This window comes from Erpetoichthys calabaricus, chromosome 4 (genome assembly GCF_900747795.2).
Source record: "Erpetoichthys calabaricus chromosome 4, fErpCal1.3, whole genome shotgun sequence".
In the NCBI taxonomy this organism is placed as follows: domain Eukaryota; kingdom Metazoa; phylum Chordata; class Cladistia; order Polypteriformes; family Polypteridae; genus Erpetoichthys; species Erpetoichthys calabaricus.
In genome coordinates this window covers 107,337,409-107,354,827 of record NC_041397.2, presented here as the reverse complement: position 1 = coordinate 107,354,827, position 17,419 = coordinate 107,337,409, and the positions used below count along the sequence as shown (strand labels likewise).

The following is a 17,419-nucleotide window of genomic DNA, read 5'->3' as shown; positions in this document are numbered from 1 at the left end:
GTGCAATATTATAACTGTAGTGCAAGTTTACAGTGAGGTGATTGTACTTATAAGTACAAACAGTTCTACAAGGAGCACTTGATGGACTGATTGAGTGTGTTTATAGTTATTGGGATGAAACTGTTTCTGAAACGCGAGGTCCGTACAGGAAAGGCTTTGACGCTTTTTGCCGTGGTTGAGGTAGTGTGTACTTGAAACTGTATACCGATAATTCTCTTTCCGATCATCTGCTGCTGTGATTCACACTCAGATACAGTGATATAAATACTCCGAGTGGTGCAGTGAGAGTAATATGGAAAAAGATGATCCGCAGTTGCAACCCTTAACGGGAACAGCAAAAAGAAGAACAAGATGCAGTGAGCGTAACAACGCTAAAGCAGTTATGGTATTTGGAATACTATGGCTATTCCCTGGCCCATTATATTGCTACAGGTTAATTACAATCAGATGCATTACACTAATAAACAATATGCAGTTAGTTTCAGTGTATTTATAAAGCCGCGTCAGGAATGTGGAGCTAAGAAAGAAAGGATGAGCACACAGGAACAGTAGTTTGACCATTCTATGGACCATTATATTGTTACAGGTTAATTACAATCAGATGCATTAAATTTATGAACGATATGCGGTTAATTTCAGTGTATTTGATAAAGCCGTGGATGTGGATCTAAGAAAGAAAGGGGTGATCACACGGGAACAGTAGCACTGCTTTGACGCTGGGTGCCGCCAGTCTGCAAAACCGAGGGGAGAAATTGCGTACGCCAAGGTATGAGTTACCGTGGAAATGTGCGTGGCTTTACGCCAAGTTTAGGTTTTATACATCGCGATTTGAGCGTGGAAAGGTTCGTACGCAACATTTCTGTGCGTACGCACCGTTTATACATGAGGCCCCTGGAGTTTGGAGACACAAACACAGAATTCAATGGATGTTCATCTGAGCGTGCTTTCTTTATTGCATGCGTGCTCTGTCTCTGTCTGACGTACCAAACCCCCAGTTCCTCTCCTTCCTTTTTCTTTCTCCACATAACCAATCAACACACGATAAATGTCTTTGTGAAATTAAAACTAGTTATAAACTTAGACAACAGAGTGTTCAGAACTTAAAAAAAAAATCTTCGTTATACATGTTTAATTATGCCATCCATTCAGGGTTGTGTGCGAGGCAGGAGCAAATCCTGAATGGGGCGCCAGCACATCGCAGGGTGAATACTAGCAATACATACACTAGCAGGGTTAATATAGCAAAAAAAAAACCCACATCCTACATGACTTTGAAAGGAAACTGAAGCATGCCGAGTAAACCCACCAGAAAAACATGCAAATTCAAAGCAGGGAACACCCGGGACTCCATTGCTGCAACCTCCATGCCACTGTGCCCCCACATGATTAATACATGCTTTAATGCATTTCATCATGAAAATTATATCAAGTATTTATCTTACCATTCTAGACAGACAGACAGACAGACAGACAGACAGACAGACAGACAGACAGACAGACAGACAGACAGACAGACAGATAGATAGATAGATAGATAGATAGATAGATAGATAGATAGATAGATAGATAGATAGATAGATAGATAGATAGATAGATAGGTAGATAGATAGATAGATAGATAGATAGCTTTATTAATCCCAAGGGGAAATTCACATACTCCAGCAGCAGCATACTGATAGAAAAAACAATATTAAAGATTGATAATAATGCAGGTAAAACAGACAATAACTTTGTATGTTAATGTTTACCCCCCAGATGGAATTGAAGAGTTGCATAGTTTGTGGGAGGAATGATCATCTCAGTCCGTCAGTGGAGCAGGACAGAGACAGCAGTCTGTCGCTGAAGCTGCTCTTCTGTCTGGAGAAGACACTGTTTAGTGGATGCAGTGGATTCTCCATAATTGATAGGAGCCTGCTTAGCAGCGCCCGTCGCTCTGCCACAGATGTCAAACTGTCCAGCTCCATGCCAACAATTGTCCAGGCGTGAGGCGTCTTTCTTCTTAATGCTGCCTCCCCAGCACACCACCGCGTAGAAGAGGGGGCTCGCCACAACCGTCTGATAGAACATCTGCAGCATCTTATTGCAGATATTGAAGGACGCCAGCCTTCTAAGGAAGTATAACCGGCTCTGTCCTTTCTTACACAGAGCATCAGTATTGAGCATTAGTATTGGCAGTCCAGTCTAATTTATCATCCAGCTGCACTCCCAGGTATTTATAGGTCTGCACCATCTGCACACAATCACCTCTGATGATCACGGGGTCCATGAGGGGTCTGGGCCTCCTAAAATCCACCACCAGCTCCTTGGTTTTGCTGGTGTTCAGGTGTAGGTGGTTTGAGTCGCACCATTTAACAAAGTCATTGATTAGGTCCCTATACTCCTCCTGCCCACTCCTGATGCAGCCCACGATAGCAGTGTCGTCAGCGAACTTTTGCACGTGGCAGGACTCCGAGTTGTATTGGAAGTCCGATGTATATAGGCTGAACAGGACCGGAGAAAGTACAGTCCCCTGTGGCGCTCCTGTGTTGCTGACCACAATGTCAGACGTGCAGTTCCCAAGACGCACATACTGAGGTCTGTCTTTAAGATAGTCCACGATCTATGCCACCAGGTATGAATCTACTCCCATCTCTGTCAGCTTGCCTTGAAGGCGCTACAGAAGTATAGAAACATAATTCTTACAGCACCACTGCCTCTATCCAAGTGGGAGAGGGATCGGTGTAGCATATAGATGATGGCATCCTCCGCTCCCACCTTCTCCTGATATGCAAACTGCAGAGGGTCGAGGGCGTGTTGAACCTGTGGCCTCAGGTGGTGAAGCAGCAGCCTCTCCATGGTCTTCATCACATGTGATGTCAGAGCAACAGGCTGGAAGTCATTCAGCTCACTAGGACGTGTTATCTTTGGGACTGGGGTGATGCAAGATGTTTTCCAAAGCCTCGGGACTCTCCCCTGTTCCAGGCTCAGGTTGAAGATGCGCTGTACAGGATCCCCCAGCTCCAATGCACAGACCTTCAGCAGTCGTGGCGATAGTCCATCTGGAGTATCTGCTTTGCTGGCACAAAGTCTCCTCAGCTCTCTGCTCACCTGCACTGTTGTAGTTATGGGTGGGGATGTCTCTCCTATGCTGGTACTCCGCGTTGAGAGTGAGAGTGGGTTAGGGTGGTCAAACCTGTTAAAGAAGTTGTTCATTTGGTTTGCTCTCTTCACGTCTCTCTCGATAGTGGCACCCCGCTTCGAAATGCAGCCAGTGATGATCTTCATCCCATCCCACACTTCCTTCATGCTGTTATTCTGCAATGTTCAGGGAGCAGGAATATCATGAAATGAATGTATTCTGTGTGCTGCCTGCGCCTCCACTTAGTGCAAGAGGAAGTCAGTTTAAGAAGCACGTAGTGATTAACACGACTCCGGGAACAGTTAACACAAAGCATTTAATGTGCAACATAACTTATCACGGGGTTTGAGAAAAGCTAGTAAATTAAATATTCATTTTAAGATGAAGTTTAGTTTACAATGTTCTACTTCAATAACAAATTACGAGAATAAAGTCAACATGTCGACTGTAATCTCGACAAACGGCGAGAATAAAGTAGAAATGTTGAGAATAAAGTCAACATGTTGTCACTTGTGATATTTGCCCGGACACCACCAGTAGAAGACCACATCTTTATACAAAACTTGTTTATTTTCTCAGTTCTCCAACACAACAACTCAGTCCCGCACAGCACACTGTGCCTCTAGCCCCAGTCACCTTTCTCCTGGGCCTTCTCTCTCCTTGTCCCTGGGCCACCTGTCCTCACCAGGAGCTTCGTCCTGCTCCTGCTCCCGACTCCAGCTCCCTGACAGGAGGGAGGCAGCCCCATTTATCCTCACCCAGATGAGCTCCAGGTGCTCTACCTGACGTCACGTCCTGGTGTGGCAGAAGCGTCAGGAGAGCACCCGGAAGCACTCCAGGTGACCCTGGAAGGATCGTCCTACATGGGTGTGGTGGAAGTAAATAAGTCCCGGGCTCCATGAGGCTTGGGGAGACTTGAGCCTCCCTGCTCCCCTTCCATGACCCTCTTCTGCTCCAGGGCGGTTGCCCCCTCGTGGCCCGGAGGACAAATATCCCACCTCTTGGTCCCTCCAGGCGTCCTGGCCAGGTCTGACCCCCAGCCATGTACGACACACACTATTACACAATACCCAGGTACATTACACAGTATTGAAAAAAATAAAACAAATACAACTTGGCTTACAGTATTATCCAGTAGTGTAGAAACAGTATTCACACATTTGAACATAACAGTCCACATCCGACCTTTTAAATCTAAAGTATCTCCAGACAACAGACGTGACTCATTTTTCCAGCAAAAGTTCTTCTGTGTCATCATGTTCAACTTTATCGTCTGCTACAGCTTCAGTTTCGTAATATTCTCTGTCCATTTTCACTGCGCAATACCTCCACTACCGCATGTACTCCGTTGCATGCGTGTTTAGCGGTGCAGCAGTGAAAAAGAGCCCCTGCGCAACAACTCCACTAACGCATGTACTCCGTTGCATGTGTGTATAGCGGTGTAGAAGTGAAAAAGGTTCCCCTTAAACAGTTTCTCGCTGCGCCACGTTCCAAATGTTGTTTAGACAATTTAAACCGGTGTTGCGGCATAAGAAAAATCCATATCATAACAAAAATAAAAAACGGTTTTTGGTATGAACCAGTATACCACCCAGTACTACATAGTAACATAAATTGTAACCCAAAGTTTAAGTGCAAAAGTTAAATGAGCATCACACTAAAAAAAAAGCTTCCCTTAATAATAGGTCAGGTCGAGAAGCTTGCACTGCTACAGTGCATTGCCACACCCACCATATGACAAAACAGTTCAGGATCCTGGTTGGCCCACCCTCCGGAAATGACCCTCTATCTGCCGCAGCCAGGTTTTATGTTGGCATCCCCTTGGCCTGGTCCAGCCTTCTCGGGTCCTCAACAATGAGGATCCCGCAAGCTGGATCACCCTCTGGGAATCGTACCACATGCCCATAAGTGCCGTAACTGACACTCCCTCATAATGCAGGTAATGTGCCTCATTTGGGACTCCATGAGCAACCGCTCATTTGACATAAAGTCATAGCAGCGGTACCCAAGGATTCTCCGAAGAGACACAGTACTAAAGGAGTCCAGTCTTTGTCTCAGATCACTAGATAGTATCAAAAATTGAACAAGTGAGCTGGAGCTGTATGCATAATTATAATATTATAGCACTTACAGAAACCTGAATGAATAATGGAGTAAAGATGGAGAAGAGTAAAATAGAGCGATATACATTTTTTGGGAAGGATAGAGAGAATAGAAGAGGAAGTGAGGGCTGTTGTTTATATCAAACAGAATTTAAAAACAAGTTTCTTCAAATGGATGATGAGCTCCATCTTAGTGAGGATGTCCGGATTTGTCTGGAAAGCATTAGGGAAAGAAGCCTTATTTTAGGAGTGTGCTATAGAGCTCCAACATAAATTAATTTCAGTGCGTATCTTTTTAGTAATATTAAAAAGGCAAATTTACAGGGGGATATTATAGTCAAGGTGGACTTTAACTACTCAAATATTAACTGGGCTAACCTTGCAGATAGAGAAGTACAAGAGCAGGAGTTTTTAGATGAAATCAGAGTATGTTAAAACACCAATGTGTGGGTAAGCCTATCTAGATTTAGTATTTTGTAATAATCAGGACAGAACTGATGGGGAAGAGGTCATATAACCACTAAGGAAGGGAGGAAATGCAAAGACCAAAACTGTGAAGTTTACGTTAGGTAGGGCAAATTTTGAGGAGATGCGGTGAAGTCTAAGTAGGATGAAGTGGGAAAAGCTTTTAAATGTGGAGACAGTGGAATAGGTTTAACAACATTTTACACATAATGCAGGGCAGGTACATACCAAAATTTGGAATTAGTAGGAAAAAAAAGATGGGTTAATAATGTGGGTTAATAAAGAGTTGAGAAAGAAGCTGCAAAGGAATAAAGAGCTGTATAAGGCATAAAAGACTAAAAACTCCAATGCAAATGTTAGGGTGTATGACAACAACCATTAGGAAAGATATTAGGGAAGCTGAAAGGCAGTTAGAGAGGAGTATAGCAGACAAAGTGAACGATGACCTAAAAAGATTATTTTAGTAGTAAAAGAACAGTCAATGAGGAAGTGCATCAGGAACAGTAAAGGGGAATTTAAAAAAAAAACAAAACATGCATTTTCCTGAGGTATTCATACTGTATGTGAGAAAGTGGATAACCTCCAAGCGGTAAAAGAGACTATTAAGGAGGTACTGAATGATTTGGAAATTGTAGAGGGAGAAGTACTGCTTAAATGAAATAGGCTGAAATCAAACAGATCACCAGGACTAGATAATACGTATCTTCGAGTTCTTAAGGAGTTTAGAGAGTACATATACACTATAACCCCTTGATGCATATTTTAATGAAGTCACTGCGCATTTGGCAAATTCTTAAGTATTGGATAATTTACTAATTTTATCCCCCTGTACAAAAAAGAGTGATCTGCCAGATCCAAGCAACAACATGCCAGTAACTTTAACGTGCATCACATGTAAAGTAATGGAAGGAATTATTAAGGAAAAGACTAACCCAGCCATAGGGGATGCACAAACCAGTGTGTTTCTTCATGCCAGTCCCAAGCCCAGATAAATGGGGAGGGTTACATCAGGAAGGGCATCTGGTGTAAAATTTTGCCAGACCAATATGAAGACAACAATACAGATTTCTATACTGGATTGGTTGAGGCCCTGGTTAACAATGGCCGCCACCCATACTGTTAGTCAATAGGGTTCTGGCGGAAACTGGGCTACTGTTGGCTGAAGGAGGAGAAGAATAGGGGGGAGACATGTTTGGAGGCAGGAGGAGAGAAGAAAGGTAAGGAGAGTGGAACTCAGTGTAGGAACTTTGAATGTTGGTATGACTGGTAAGGGGAGAGAGTTAGCCGATATGATAGAGAGAAGGAAGGTTGATATATTGTGTGTGCAAGAGACTAAATGGAAGGGGAGTAAGGCCAGGTGGATTGGAGGTGGATTCAAATTGTTCTATCATGGTGTGGATGGGAGGAAAAATGGGGTAGGGGTTATTCTGAAGGAACAGTATGTCAAGAGTGTTTTGGAGGTAAAATGAACGTCAGACAGAGTAATAATTATGAAGCTGGAAACTGAAGGTGTGATAACGACGGTTGTTAGTGCATACAGTTAGGTCCATAAATATTTGGGCAGAGACAATTTTTTTCTAATTTTGGGTTGTACATTACCACAATGAATTTTAAATGAAACAACTCAGATGCAGTTGAAGTGCAGACTTTCAGCTTTAATTCAGTGGGATGAACAAAACGATTGCATAAAAATGTGAGGCAACTAAAGCATTTTTTAACACAATCCGGATTGTCTCGAAGCACAAATCTAGGGAAGGTTACAGAAAAATTTCTGCTGCTTTGAAGGTCCCAATGAGCACAATGGCCTCCATCATCCGTAAGTGGAAGAAGTTCGAAACCACCAGGACTCTTCCTAGAGCTGGCCGGCCATCTAAACTGAGCGATCGAGGGAGAAGGGCCTTAGTCAGGGAGGTGACCAAGAACCCGACATCACTTTGTCAGAGCTCCAGAGGTCCTCTGTGGAGAGAGGAGAACCTTCCAGAAGGACAACCATCTCTGCAGCACTCCACCAATCAGGCCTGTATGGTAGAGTGGCCAGATGGAAGCCACTCCTTAGTAAAAGGCACATGGCAGCCCGCCTGGAGTTTGCCAAAAGGCACCTGAAGGACTCTCAGACCATGAGAAAGAAAATTTTCTGGTCTGATGAGACAAAGATTGAAATCTTTGGTGTGAATGCCTGGCGTCACGTTTGGAGGAAACCAGGCGCCGTTCATCACCAGACCAATACCATCCCTACAGTGAAGCATGGTGGTGGCAGCATCATGCTGTGGGGATGTTTTCAGCCACCGCTCATCACCAGAACAATACCATTCCTACAGTGAAGCATGGTGGTGGCAGCATCATGCTGTGGGGATGTTTTTCAGCGGCAGGGAGTGGGAGACTAGTCAGGATAAAGGAAAAGATGACTGCAGCAATGTACAGAGACATCCTGGATGAAAACATGCTCCAGAGCGCTCTTGACTTCAGACTGGGGCGACAGTTCATCTTTAAGCAGGACAACGACCCTAAGCACACAGCCAAGATATCAAAGGAGTGGCTTCAGGACAACTCTGTGAATGTCCTTGAGTGGCCCAGCAACAGCCCAGACTTGAATCCGATTGAACATCTCTGGAGAGATCTTAAAGTGGCTGTGCACCGACGTTTCCCATCCAACCTGATGGAGCTTGAGAGGTGCTGCAAAGAGGAAAGGGCAAAATTGGCCAAGGATAGGTGTGCCAAGCTTGTGGCATCCTATTGAAAAAGACTTGAGGCTGTAATTGCTGCCAAAGGCACATTGACAAAGTATTGAGCAAAGGCTGTGAATACTTATGTACATGTGATTTCTAATTTTTTTTATTTTTAATAAATTTGCAAAAACTTCAAGTAAACTTTTTTCACATTGTCTTTATAGGGTGTTGTGTGTAGAATTCTGAGGAAAAAAACGAATTTAATCCATTTTGGAATAAGGCTGTAACATAACAAATTGTGGAAAAATGCACTGTGAATACTTTCCGGATGCACTGTAGATGAACATACACAGGCTTGGTCTGCAATAGAAATAAAATCCTGCAGTACTTCTTTATATTCCTTGCTTTGTGCCTCAACAAATGCAAGTTATCGCCAATATACTAACAACCCAATTGTGTTTCACTCACTCAGAATATGGAACCAATGTAGGAAGCATTTTAAGATAGAGAAGCTTTTATCTGTGGCACCTCTGCAGGAGAACCACCTATTCCACCCTCTCAAACATATGCAATTTTTAATGTCTGGAAAACATTTGGGATTAAATCACTTAGAGATCTGTACATAAACAATGTCTTTGCTTCCTACGAACAATTACATTCCAAATTTAACTTTCCAGCTAGTTTGCCTTTATACAAAAATATAACCGAAAAAAGAGAGATTATTCAATTTACATGTTGCTACCAATATGTAAAAACCCCAGCCCAAATATCAATTGCATGGCTGGTGAAGAGATAAGAACGTCTGTTTCTAAGTCAAGAGGTTGTGCATTCGATCCCGGGTCTTCCCCGCATTTTCTGTTTTGAGTAGTCAGCTTCTGTTATTATTACTATTATATTATAAAAACATACATTTGATTTGAGTCTATAACACCCAGTGTACATTTTTGCTAACTGTAAACAAAATCGCTGAAGGGATATAAGCTGGTAAATTATGTCTTCTTGGTATCTTGTTGTTACTTGAAATTTTTTTATTCAGTTTTATTCTTGAATAAAACCACACTTGTTTCGTTATACCTTTGTGAAACTGTTTATCCACTTGAATTATATCAAATCTGTCTCTACCTTTCTCATGCATGCACACACACATCCATGCATGTGTGTGTATATTATATACAGTATATAAATATATATATATATATATATATATATATATATATACAGTATATATATACAGTATATATATATATACAGTATATATATATATATATATATATATATATATATATATTATATATAATCTTCATTTGGATCTTGATCTTTGTTTGTCCGCGAATTCACTGCCTTGTGTGGTGTTCCTGCTGTGTTCAGTAGAGGGTAGTAGTGATGGAGGAGGAGAGGAAGTGGGGGGAGGATCGTTGGATGGGGTTGGATTGTGGTGATTAAAGAGGATTGAACTAAAGGAGACTATGTGCTGTTTGTACTGGCTGAATACACAACACCTTGGTTGTTACTTTTGTTTACAAACACTGTCGATACCACTCTTTGTGTTCAGATCTGGCGTCGACACCACTCTTTGTGTTTAGATCTGGCGTCGACACCGTGCTTTGTGTTTAGATCTGGCGTCGACACCTGCTTCGTTGTCGAGTCTGTGGTTTTTTGTGTTTCTATTGACCGTTGTTGGCAGCACTTCGTCCAAATCGAATGTTCACCCACTTCTTGGAGTCAGCAGTCAGAGTATATACAGTAAGTCGGACACACTTCTGTGATTTTCTATCAGTCGGCGTTTGGAGTTCAAGAAAGAAGCATTGGTTCTTCCTTACTGTTTGGATTGCCACAAATCAACCTGCGAGATTGGAGAAAGGTTTAGAAGAGATCGTGAGAGGAAATGACAGCGTCATGAAAACGAGACAGACTGTGAATGGAGAGAAGCAGAAATGCTCCTCCACCACCACATAATTACTATTCGGACAGTGATTCCGAGTAGGCCGTTCCTATCGAATCAATGTCCAAGGGTTTTGTTTTGTAATTTTGTTTCCCTTATAAAAAATCATAATGCTGTGCGACGAAGGGCCCAGTTCACGACTGGCAGCCGCGTTTAAACAGGGAGCCCTTCACAGACAACTTTAACACGCACAACGTAGTTTGGCACACATGGCTAGTATATATTATATATACTATATATATAAATATATATACACACACACACACAGAGACACACACACACTTACTTGAAAATACCCATCTTCTATAATCTTTGAGTTATAAATAAACAGTATTATTTTGTTTAGATTATTTGTTTAAGTAAGTATATCACTACACTGAACCACATCAAAGAAAGTGATTAATGTAGGCTTTTACTGGTTTATGAAACTCACTCATAAATTGTACAGATGTCTTAATATTTCTGGGGGGCCATCCTGGAAAGTGAAACACGAGATTCCTCACTCTTCCTACATTTAACTTGCATCCCTTGGGGAACATCTTGTTAATTGTTTTAATTAGTTACCAGCATTGCTGAAGGTAAAACTGATAATAAATTAACTGAGTGATCATAAACCCACCCTACAGTGTCAATTATGACAGTAATCACGAGGATTGCAAATCCTAAAGATGCACTGCAAACACAGAAGATATTGGATACATTGATCTATGGTGGTGGGAGTGTAGTTGTGCACAGATTCACAGCAGGAAAAAGGAAAACACATTTGCTAGGGAATGGCAAACATTGGCATCCTATCTTTTGTGTTTTCGCGGAGACAAAAAAAAAAAATCACTAATGTGCACCATGCTGTATTTTCATGGATAAAATAGCACCATGTCATTTTTTTAAACTAACTGCACTCCTCCATTGTGATATGGTAACAATGTGGGTAGATGGGAAGGGTCGATTAAAAATAGTATTCATTTTACTGGTACGTTGTGGATTACCAGTATTATGCAGTGGTAGAAAAAACACATAGACATGTAGAAGCGTGAACAAGTCCTTTGATCCACAAAAAAATCAAAATCACAGTGAACAATTTATTTATTTATTTATAGTCAATTCCAAAGATTTTGGCACTCTTCATGAAAACTTGCAAAAAATAATACAGTATATAAAAGGAACAACACATGTAATGAGTGATATTTTGTGCTTAAACAATTGGGTAAGCCTCAAGCTTTCATTGTCAAATAGACATTTGGAACAAAATAAAGTTTCCCTTTAATACCACAAATTTTCATAATAAGGCATATTCTAAAAATATTCTCACTCCAAATGTCAGTATTTGGTGGAGCCTCCCCTTGTGAGAATGTAGAAAGGAGAAACTCAGCTCCTTTCTGTAGTGTTTAAAAAAGGCTGTTCACTGCAGAACATTTCCAACTCATGGATTTTCTTGGATTTTCTCTTGTGAACTGCTCTCTTATTGAGACCACAGATTTTCAATTGGATTAAAATCTGGAGACTTGCAGGGCCATTGCAAAACTTCAATCCTGTGTTTCTGCAATCAATTCTTTGTTAATTTTGATGTGTGCTTTGGATCACTGCCTTGCTGAAAGACCCAACCACAGCCTTCTTGCAGAGACAACCAGATTTTCAGCTGAAATGTTCTGGTATTAAAAGGAATTCATTATGCCAATGACCTTAACAAAAGCCCCTGGAGCCCTGGCAGTAAAACAGCCACCAGCATGTTTTACTGTGGGTATGAGGTACCCTGCTTTGTATGCAGTTTCCTTTTTTTTTTTTTTTTTTTTACAAAACAAGGCAATGGTGTGTGTGACCAAAAAGCTCAATTTTTGTTCTTGTCTGACCACAACACACGATTCCAGATGTATCTCCAGTGTTGCCTGGCAAAGTTGAGATGCTGGGATTTGTGTCTTGGACTCTGGACATGGAGGTGTCATCTCACAGTTGACATTGAAACAGTGAATCCCTAAGAAACTTTACAGTTGTGAAACTGTGATCTTTGGGCTCCTCTTTGCCTCTCTTAGCATCCTCCTCACTGTGTGTGGGGACAATATGCAGATGCATCCCCTTCCTGGCAAATTATCAACAGTTCCATGCCTTTAAAACTTATGGCCCTGATTGTATTTACTGGTAATTTAAATTGAATACCCAGTTATTTTGTAGCCATTCACCAATCTATGGAGCTCAACAACTTTTTTTCTCATTTGAGTAGAAAGCTCTTAGGTTTTACCCATGTTGATGGATGACAAACAGGAATTTACCTGTGTGTTACCTCATATTAAAATTCTGTAGGGCTGAAACAACTAATTATTACAAACGTTGGCAATGATCACTTTCATCAATTAGTTTATTATGTCATTAGGATGAGTATGTAGTTTCATGCAATTGCATCACTACTTCATTCAGATGAGAACACATTTAAAAAATGTCAGACTGTAGAAAAAGTGACAGAAAAGACGGCATGACTTAAGTCTTCCAGAGTTTGGGAGCACTTTGCTGTAAACGCAGAAAAAAAAGGTTGTGAGTTGCACAATATGTAGGTCTGACCTCATATGGCACGAGAGCACAATGGTGATGCTCTAACATTTGTAAAGGAAACATACCATTACAGGCTCTGTAGAGGAGGAACACTTGCCATTATCCCAGTAAGTTGAATATTACTTCAACATGATGTGATATAAATACAGGAACGCTATGTTTGCTAGGCTAGGCATAATGATGTGGCTTTCAGATAGAAATGTCATAGTTTAGCCCTCTATAATGTAAATAAAACATTTCATGATGAGCAACTAAACATATGTCATTAGCCACTAGTTAGTAAATATTTAGCTTTTCACTTGCCATATTTGAGGGTTTTTTTTTTTATACAATAACTCAAGTTACAGTGTTGCATTACACGCTTGCAAATGTGTGCGTGTGTTTAAAAAATATGGATGCGAAGAAACACATCCTTATCAGAGCAGAAAACTGTTTTGTTTTCTTTCAGTCTCATGTGGAAAGGAAATCAAAAACTCCAGTACCATACAGACAGAAAAAAGCAGCGTGTATAGCTATGAATCCCACAAAATGAAAAGCAAAAATTTCAGACTGGTTGTCTATCTGGCTCCAATTGGCTTTTATACAATCTGGAGGAAGATATGATAATTTGCAAGTATTGCTGCAGAATGCCTAGTTCAGCGGTAAACAGAGTGCATGGCAGTATAACGGATTTTCAAATGTGAAAATGTAGAAGCACACTAACAATAGCAAATAACATGCAGCAGGTTGCTACAGGGTGTTAGTTGCAAACAAATACGCCAAATTATCTGCAGTGGTAAAAGGTTTCCAGACACAAAAAAGATGAATGATCATACAAAAAGAACTTTCAGTTAAAATAAACTCAACATACAGTGGGGCAAAAAAATATTTAGTCAGCCACCAATTGTGCAAGCTCTCCCACTTAAAAAGATGAGAGAGGCCTGTAATTTTCATCATAGGTATACCTCAACTATGAGAGACAAAATGAGATATACCTCAACTATGAGAGACAAAATGAGAAAAAAAATCCAGAAAATCACATTGTCTGATTTTTAAAGAATTTATTTGCAAATTATGGTGGAAAATAAGTATTTGGTCACCTACAAACAAGCAAGATTTCTAGCTCTCACAGACCTGTAACTTCTTCTGTAAGAGGCTCCTCTATCCTCCACTCGTTACCTGTATTAATGGCACCTGTTTGAACACGTTATCAATATAAAAGACACCTGTCCACAACCTCAAATAGTCACACTCCAAACTCCACTATGGCCAAGACCAAAGAGCTGTCAAAAGACCCCAGAAACAAAATTGTAGACCTGCACCAGGCTAGGAAGACTGACTCTGCAATAGGTAAGCAGCTTGGTGTGAAGAAATCAACTGTGGGAGCAATTATTAGAAAATGGAAGACATACAAGACCACTGATAACCTCCCTCGATCTGGGGCTCCACGCAAGATCTCACCCCGTGGGGTCAAAATGATCACAAGAACGGTGAGCAAAAATCCCAGAACCACACGGGGGGACCTAGTGAATGACCTGCAGAGAGCTGGGACCAAAGTAATAAAGGCTACCATCAGTAACACACTACGCCACCAGGGACTCAAATCCTGCAGTGCCAGACGTGCCCCCCTGCTTAAGCCAGTGCAGGCCCGTCTGAAGTTTTCTAGAGAGCATTTGGATGATCCAGAAGAGGACTGGGAGAATGTTATATGGTCAGATGAAAAAAACTCTACTCGTCGTGTTTGGAGGAGAAAGACTGCTGAGTTGCATCCAAAGAACACCATACCTACTGTAAAGCATGGGGGTGGAAACATCATGCTTTGGGGCTGTTTTTCTGCAAAGGGACCAGGACGACTGATCCGTGTAAAGGAAAGAATGAATGGGGCCATGTATCGTCAGATTTTGAGTGAAAACCTCCTTCCATCAGCAAGGGCATTGAAGATGAAACGTGGCTGGGTCTTTCAGCATGACAATGATCCCAAACACACCGCCCGGGTAACGAAGGAGTGGCTTCGTAAGAAGCATTTCAAGGTCCTGGAGTGGCCTAGCCAGTCTCCAGATCTCAACCCCATAGAAAATCTTTGGAGGGAGTTGAAAGTCCGTGTTGCCCAGCGACAGCCCCAAAACATCACTGCTCTAGAGGAGATCTGCATTGAGGAATGGGCCAAAATACCAGCAACAGTGTGTGAAAACCTTGTGAAGACTTACAGAAAACGTTTGACCTCTGTCATTGCCAACAAAGGGTAAATAACAAAGTATTGAGATGAATTTTTGTTATTGACCAAATACTTTTTTTCCACCATAATTTGCAAATAAATTCTTCAAAAATCAGACAATGTGATTTTCTGGATTTTTTTTTTTTCTCATTTTGTCTCTCATAGTTGAGGTATACCTATGATGAAAATTACAGGCCTCTCTCATCTTTTTAAGTGGGAGAACTTGCACAATTGGTGGCTGACTAAATACTTTTTTGCCCCACTGTATAACACACCAAAGGAATAACTGAGTTTCACACAAATGAAACCACTTGTTTTGCTGCAAAAGAAAAATAGTCTGGACATTTTCCCAATATAGGACAAAAAGTCATGATGGTGCAGACTCTTCTGTGGTGGTCAGATATTTTCATGATGTTTTGCCAGTAAGCTGTAGCTTTTACAGAAAAAAAACTTGTAACTTAAACTATATGTTTAATTTTGAAGTATTTGTTTAATGTGATTATAAATGCATAAGCCACTTTACCAGTTTAATTCAATGAAAATGTTTGCATTTTTAAGGAAATTGTGTGTATTTGTGTATTCATTGCACAACCAGAAACAGAAGTGCTATTAAATGTTAAATGTTAAAAAATAAATTTTCAATGTATTATATAAATGTTTTAGAAAACCTAATATTTTGTTCAAAATATTTACAAGTGCTTAATTTTTTAAAAACACTTTTTTATATAAGCCTCTTTCTTGGTGAAAAGTTTCACTTGATGCAGTTTAAGCATTTTAAGTCAAATAAAAATAATAAATCTTGAATTTTGTTCTGCAAACTAACTAATCGACAAAGTAATCAACAGATTAATTGATTATCAAAATAATCGTTACTTGCAACCCTAATATTCTGAAACAGGAAATGTCCATAGATAACAGTTCCTAGACACAAAAAGCAACATCATGAAACATTTTTTCCCTGAAGTTGCAAATCTATTTGGTCTTATAGTATTATTCATGGGTGCCAATAATTTTGACAAGATAAACTATTACAAAGATAAAACAACACTTTTGCAGGAATTGTTTCTATTAAATAAATAATCAACAATTTCTCCAAACATATGAGGAATATTAGAATCATTGTATGTATTATCTATATTATATTAATGTTTTTGTGCACTTTTTTGAGGGGTGCCAATATTTCTGGAGTGGATTGTATAAATCACTCAAATGAATTAAGAGTCACACATTAAAACAGAATTTTTTCTGAAAAATTAAAATTATTGGAACACACACTGGGTTAACACAAGTATGTAGTCTTGCAGCTGATGTGGACACTTCACAGTATTTAATAATTATCTGCAAGAGATACTGGAACCACTTAGCTATTAATTATGAGATTGATAGAATGAATGGTCTGTTCTTCTTTGCAAAATACCTTATTTTCATCAGCTTTGGGAATGTGCCTCTTTATAAAAACAAAACACGAGTTGCACATGAGCCATCTTAGCAAATCAAGTAGCTCTGTTAGTACCTTTGCATCCTTAGCATAGTATAAAGTTCTTCCTCTCAACTTGAAATATCTTTTCTTCCATCTCTGGAAGGAACTTGTCTGTTTCAGTAGTATTCCCTCCTTGATGCTGGTCTGCAAAACAAAATAAAAGAATTCACCCTTCTAGAAGGTTTTTTCTTTAACCAAACCAAGAAGCAAATCTACAGTATATATACTGTACACCACATCTGAGTTGAAACGAAGAACACAAACAATCTCCATTTCAAAATGCACTCTTAAAGAAAATATTGTTTAAATAAATTACAACATTTAAGACATAATACAAGTAAATGATTTTATTTAGAAGTGCATTTCATAATATTTAACTACATTGTACATAAATAAAATTACATATTAAACAATCATCACAAAAAATCTGTTTAAACAAAGATTAACATTTGCTATAAAGGCAGTATTTGTTGAAGATTATTGAATGTAAAGAGATTTTGAGCTCCATAACCTGGAATTAACAGTGCTGAACTTTGTTTAGCATTGGGGGGAAAAACAGTATTTTTTCAAAAGTATAGTATAAACTGTCATGCAGTTTACTAAGAAAAGTGCTACAATTATAATGGAGAAATGTATGTAAGCATACGAACCTTAAAATAGGAAAAATATATAAAAGGCAGTGTAAATCTGCTATTTAGCACTGTGGGTATGATGCAAAAAAAGTACAGCAGTATAATCAATACAGCAAGTAACAAAACACTTAATGTTGCAGAAACGTTTATTAAGAGAATGCTTGAATTGCAAAACACTGAAAATGTGATATACTGTACATAACAACCATTTTCATAACATTTTATTCTCAAACCTACTTGGTCTAATTTAGGGTTACAAGAGCCTGGAACCTATCTGGC

At 39.9% G+C, this 17,419-nt stretch overlaps 1 protein-coding gene across 3 annotated transcripts in view; it reads right to left on the bottom strand.

Annotated features, from left to right (window-relative positions):
* The window catches only part of dgkh (diacylglycerol kinase, eta), a 482,906-nt gene that overhangs the window by 238,678 nt on the left and 226,809 nt on the right, over positions 1-17,419 (bottom strand). For all 3 annotated transcript variants that reach the window (XM_028799661.2, XM_028799660.2, XM_028799662.2), the window contains one exon: positions 16,542-16,652. In XM_028799661.2, coding sequence (XP_028655494.1) covers positions 16,542-16,652 — 111 coding nt within the window. The remainder of the gene's footprint in view (positions 1-16,541; positions 16,653-17,419) is intronic.